General features: G+C 37.8%; 1 protein-coding gene across 1 annotated transcript in view; it reads left to right on the forward strand.

Annotated features, from left to right (window-relative positions):
- The window catches only part of KMT2A (lysine (K)-specific methyltransferase 2A), an 89,093-nt gene that overhangs the window by 42,773 nt on the left and 40,023 nt on the right, over positions 1 to 6,297 (forward strand). The window contains exons 6-13 of the mRNA XM_012655431.1: positions 262 to 326; positions 1,427 to 1,804; positions 2,114 to 2,187; positions 2,868 to 2,999; positions 3,502 to 3,615; positions 4,644 to 4,790; positions 5,559 to 5,654; positions 5,893 to 6,013. Of these exons, the coding sequence (XP_012510885.1) occupies positions 262 to 326; positions 1,427 to 1,804; positions 2,114 to 2,187; positions 2,868 to 2,999; positions 3,502 to 3,615; positions 4,644 to 4,790; positions 5,559 to 5,654; positions 5,893 to 6,013 (1,127 nt within the window). The remainder of the gene's footprint in view (positions 1 to 261; positions 327 to 1,426; positions 1,805 to 2,113; positions 2,188 to 2,867; positions 3,000 to 3,501; positions 3,616 to 4,643; positions 4,791 to 5,558; positions 5,655 to 5,892; positions 6,014 to 6,297) is intronic.

Raw genomic sequence — 6,297 nt, forward strand, 5'->3', positions numbered from 1 at the left:
TGCTGGTCAGTATTGGATTACCAGAAATTTGAGTCAAAAATAATTTTATATTTTCTCCTTTTAGATCCTAAAGGTAGGTGAAATTGCTGATCCAAGGATTCAAATGCTCAGATTTAATGTGAATAATGAGCGGTTCTTTTTTCAACTGTAAAAATGAACCTGAATAAAAATTCACTGATTCTTGCAGACAAATGAACTCTTGTTTCAATTGCTTCTCTTCTAAATTTAATTTATTTTATGGTTTATCCTTTATTATCCTAGGATGAGAAAATGTCAAAATCTACAATGGATGCCTTCCAAAGCCTACCTTCAGAAGCAAGCTAAAGGTAAGGTAGTGTTGTAAAATGGTCTTCCCCCAAATGCTCCCTGCTTTAATGCAATATAGTTGTGAACATCCAGTAGTAGAAGAAAATACTAGTTTTATTTCTGATTTTAAATACTACTCTTTCCCAGGGAGTTGGTGGTCGTTTAAGCTGGGTAATAGGTTCATGGGGGTTCATTTGACTACTTCCTATGTTTTTGGGCATGTTTGAAATTTTCCATAATAAAAAGAATTTTTGACTCTTATAAAAATTATAGTTCATTCTATTTCCTAGAGCAACAAAAGTGCACCTATTTCATTTGATCAACATGGCATTAACATGAACCTTTCAGTGCTATCTTTAGCCACAAGAAACGGAGAATAAGATTATGTTACATTTCTATACTTTTTTTTTTTTAAGAGATGGGGTTGCTGTGTCACCCAGGCTGGAGTGTAGTGGTGTAATCACAGCTCACTGCTGCCTCAAACTCCTGGGCTCAAGCCTCAGCCTCACAAGATCTGGGACTATAGGCGCACGACACCACACCTGGCTAATTTTTTTCTATTTTTGGTAGAAACTGGGGTCTCACTCTTGCTCAAGCTTGTCTTGAACTCCTGATCTCAAGGGGTTTTGTGCCTCAGCCTCCAATACTTTTATTTTATGTAATTAATTAATTAATTTGTTTATTGATCACAGTCTTGGGTTCATTTACTGTGTTGCATTTTCCCTTCTAAACACTTTTGAATTTAATTAATTAGTTTATTTATTTTTGAGGAAGAGTCTCGCTCTGTCACTTGGGCTAGAATGCCATGGTGTCAGCCTTGTTCACAGCAACCTCAAACTCCTGGGCTCAAGCAATCCTCCTGCCTCAGACCCCCGAGTAGCTGGGACTATAGGTGTGCACCACCACACCTGGCTAATTTTTTCTGTTTTTCATAGAGATCGGGTCTTGCTCTTGCTTAGGCTGGATCTTAAACTCCTGAGCTCAAGTGATCCGCCTGCCTCAGCTTCTAAGAGTGCTAGGGATTACAGGCGTGAGCCACTGCACCCAGCCCAATATTTCTATTTTAAATAAAATTATTTTTGCTTGTAGATAGATGATCTTGTTGTTTTTTCACCCCTAGCTGTGAAAAAGAAAGAGAAAAAGTCTAAGACCAGTGAAAAGAAAGAGAGCAAAGAGAGCAATGTTGTGAAGAATGTGGTAGACTCTAGTCAGAAACCTGCCCCATCAGCAAGAGAGGATCCTGCCCCAAAGAAAAGCAGTAATGAGCCTCCTCCACGAAAGCCCATCGAAGAAAAGAGTGAAGAAGGGAATGCCTCTGCCCCTGGGCCTGAATCCAAACAAGCCACCACTCCAGCTTCCAGAAAGTCTAGCAAGCAGGTCTCCCAGCCAGCACCAATCATCCCCCCACAGACACCTAGCACAGGACCACCAAGAAAAGAAGTTCCCAAGACCACTCCTAGTGAGCCCAAGAAAAAGCAGCCTCCACCACCAGAATCAGGTGAGTGAGGAAGGCAAGAAGGAATTGCTAAGTCACAAGTACTAGCAAAGAAGCACTGATGTAAACAGCATTTGGAAACATGAAATGTATAATTTTTAGTCTTTGGTTCCAGCTTTTTAACTATTATAATAATAAAGAAATAGAAGCAAAAAAAAACCCAATTAAATTGGAGATATTGTCTTAATTTCCTATTTGGAGCTTGGAGTTGAAATAGTTTTTGTTTTTTCTAACACCCCTTTCTTCACAGGCCAATCTATCCTAAAGTAGTCATTGCCGGCATCTGACTGTGATTTATTTTGAATTCTTTAGGTTCAGAGCAGAGCAAGCAGAAAAAAGTGGCTCCCCGCCCAAGTATCCCTGTAAAACAAAAACCAAAAGAAAAGGTGAGGAGAGATTTGTTTCTCTGCCATTCCTCAGGGATATGTTCTATTCTGTAGGGAAAAGCCTTGTCCTTGACAATTCCATGAAATTGCGTCTCTGCTTCTATGTAGATGCCCATGAAATTTTTCTTTTTTCTTTTTTTTCCTTTTTGAGACAGGATCTTGCTCTGTCACCCAGGATAGAGAGCAGTGGCGTCATCATAGCTCACATCATAGCCTCAAACTCCTGGGCTCAACTGATCCTCCGGCCTCAGCCTCCCAAGTAGACTACAGGCATGCACCACCATGCCCAGCTGATTTTTCTATTTTTTGTAGAGATAGGGTTTCAGGTTTGGGCTTTAGCCCATTTCTTTTTTTGTCTGTCCTTTATTGCTTTTCCCTTCTTTGTGGCCCTACGTGTTCTAGCTGAGGAATCTACTTACTCTACAGGCCACTTGGCATAAATGCTTTTTGCCCTCAACATCCTTTTGCAATATTCGTCTGTAAAAATCATCTTATTTATTAGAGAGAGAGAAAAGATTGAAGAATCTTCTGAAGATTATTTCTCTTTTTATAGGATACTTATGTTGGAAACATGTTTTTCAGGTCTATTAACAAGATTTGTCATTTGCATTATTGTCTATTGCAAATGTGAAGGCAAGTAGGCTGTGATTTTGTTCTATATTCATCTTCTGTCTCCCTAGGAAAAACCACCTCCCGTCAGTAAGCCCGAGAATGCAGGCACTTTGAACATCCTCAGCACTCTCTCCAATGGCAATAGTTCTAAGCAAAAAATCCCAGCAGATGGGGTCCACAGGATCAGAGTGGACTTTAAGGTAAAGGTGTCTAGTGATCATGTAATACATTGAGTGTCATGGACTTTAGAAATGGTGCTACCGAAGGTGTTGAAAGAAGAAATTAGCATCAACTGGGGGAATGAATAAGAACTACCGTTAGCAGATAGGTTCATGGCTATGAGAGCTTTAGTTAGTGTTATGAGGTCATTGTTTGTGAACTGACTGCAGAAGGTGTTGCAGCATTCCTCCCGTCCTGAGCAGTATCTGAGGAAAGAATTCCTTCACATAGGAGTTGTCATACCACAATGATTGCTTGGATTAGCAATACTCTAAAGGATATTCAGTCCCAGTATATCTTTGTAATATATTTAATATGAATCGAGCTAACAGGTGAGTCTTTTAATAGTTTGTGTTTGAGATTAAAATGGTTAAAAGCAGCAGTTATTTTCAGACTCATTGAAATGTGCTTTTCATCCTTATTTTCAATCCAAAATTTTGTCCTTGTGAAACTTTTCATAAGTGATCTGTCTCTCTTCCACAGGAGGATTGTGAAGCAGAAAATGTGTGGGATATGGGAGGCTTAGGAATCTTGACCTCTGTTCCTATAACACCCAGGGTGGTTTGCTTTCTCTGTGCCAGTAGTGGGCATGTAGAGGTAAGGCATCCTGCTTCTTTGTACCCCAGAAAGTACATAATAATACATTATTTTGCTGTGAATGAAAGAAATTATTATATTCTGTTTTGCTGATATTTAGCAGGTAGTATCCCCTGTGTAAGTCAGCTAGGGAAACGTTTAAAGTTTGGTAGAGATTTCAGGAAGGAATCTACTTCTTAATAGAGTAGCAAAATTATTGAGGGTGAAAAGTTTAATAATCTCATTTCTTAAATTCAATCTTTATTAGAGTTCTGATTTTTCTGGTTAGAGGTCCAAACATTGGAAAAATAATATAGTGTTCTTCTATAAAAAGGGATGCTATCGATGGTTGTTTTATATTGAATTCCAAAGCTCCCTTGTCTATAAAGAGCTCTTAGCAATTAATGACAAAAAGGAATAACATCCAGTGAGAAAGAGACAAGTGACAGAAATAGTAATTCACAAAATGAGAAATAAATACATGGGGAGAGGACACAGGCATCATTAATACATTGACTGCCACACTAGAAAAAAAATTATTTTCCTTGGGGCCATGGTGTTTTATTGCGAAAATAGAATAAAAACTTCAAAAACAAAATGATCCTTTCCACTGTACTGAAAAATTTTTTATCGTTTTCTGTGCATGAGTTATATGCAACTTGAAAAATAGTTCTCACGGCTCCCAACGCTCCTAAGGTGAAGAGTCATGAGATACAAATGCTTCACGAGGCCCCCAGCTCAAAACTCGTGTGAGTTAAATAAAACTCACACGGCAGTTAATGTGTTAAGCCCTCTAGTGACCAAAACTGGAAATTTTGGATTATATTTATTTTGTTATTTTGTAATTCTTATGTTATTACCACTTTAGTCCCCTGAATTTCCTGCAGTGCCCAATACTGTACTTTTTTTACATAGTCATTGCTTAATGAATATATATTGAATTAAATATGTACCGGTGCACTCCTAAAACCCAACATATGGAAGTAAGGTATGGTTGATATATTTTCTAAACATTGTTTGACTTCTATGTTCCCATTTTCCTATTACAGTTTGTGTATTGCCAAGTGTGTTGTGAACCGTTCCATAAGTTTTGTTTAGAGGAGAACGAGCGCCCTCTGGAGGACCAGCTGGAAAATTGGTGTTGTCGTCGCTGCAAGTTCTGTCACGTTTGTGGAAGGCAGCATCAGGCTACAAAGGTATAAAACTAAGTAATAGAACTACAGTTGGCTTACCATAGCTGTGAGTTCTGCATCCATGGATTCGACCAACCTCAAATTGAAAATATTTGGAAAAAAAGTAGATGTTTGTGTCTATACTGAACATGTAGACTTTTTTTTCTTATCATCATTCCCTAAACAATGTATTGTAACAACTATCGACATAGCATTTACATTGTATTGGGTGTTATATGTAAGTAATCTAGAGATGATTTAAAGCATACAAGAGGATATGCATAGTTTATCTGCAAATACTTTTGTATAGGGGAACTTAAGCATACATGGATTTTGGTGTCCTGCAGGGCGGGGTGGGGGGCATCCTGGGACTAATCCCCCATAGATACCAAAAGCTGGCTATACTTAAGAGTATTACTTTCTATCTTTATTTCTGCCTTCTAATTTAGGATTTTATATCTGTATTCTTTTCTATTTTGACTATTTAATTGGGCATTATCAATTGCCTATTTTTTTGTTTTTATTTTGAGAATATAGCAGAAAACAAGATATTAGATAAAATTCCAAAAATAAGTCAAATCTACTGGATAAAGATACTCATCACCATATGCTTTTGGCAGGAAATAAATCCCTGTGCTTTAATTAGGAGTAAATAGTGTATGATGAAATTTAAACTGTTAAAATGGTGTGCCGTACTTTCTTAAAGGTAAATTTGAAATTAGATACTAAGTAATAGATGTTTAAGTGAAAGTAATGTGATGCCCACCTTTTTGCCATTATATTTTCTTACAGCAGCTACTGGAGTGTAATAAGTGCCGAAACAGCTATCACCCTGAGTGCCTGGGACCAAACTACCCCACCAAACCCACAAAGAAAAAGAAAGTTTGGGTGAGTGTACATGTTATGCTGTTTCGAAAGACTTGTCGTGGGACTGTTGGGCTTGCATAACTTGTAATAGGAATATCCTTGGTAGAAGATGTCAGTACAACAGTTTTTTTGCCTCATTACAAGGGAATCATCCCAGTAGAGAAGTGAAATCTAGAAATAGATTATGTTTGAGATCTTTTTAATTAAGAAAAGGTATTAAAAATAAGAAATTCCTATTGAATTTTTTCTTCTTTTCCAGATCTGTACCAAGTGTGTTCGCTGTAAGAGCTGTGGGTCCACAACCCCAGGCAAAGGGTGGGATGCACAGTGGTCTCATGATTTCTCACTGTGCCATGATTGTGCCAAACTCTTTGCTAAAGGTACCCCGAAAAGCCAGTTTTTTCAACTTTTAAAGGCTGTACTTGGTGTTTTGGGGGTGAACTGGACACTCTAATGGAATGAAATAAAAAGTCTTACACATTATGTCAAGGATACCATTTAGACTCATTTATTAAGTTCTTGTTTTTGCTCTTTGCATAGAAAACTTAGCAACTAGAAATATTTTGTTAGCTTGTATGGGAAGAACTGAGGGGACTTTTTATTACAGTTAACCACAAAGAATTGCTCTAAGCCAGTATTTCCCAAAGTGTGGTACATATACATT

The sequence above is a fragment of the Propithecus coquereli genome, unplaced genomic scaffold, assembly GCF_000956105.1.
Source record: "Propithecus coquereli isolate 6110/MARCELLA unplaced genomic scaffold, Pcoq_1.0 Scaffold477, whole genome shotgun sequence".
Lineage (NCBI taxonomy): Eukaryota > Metazoa > Chordata > Mammalia > Primates > Indriidae > Propithecus > Propithecus coquereli.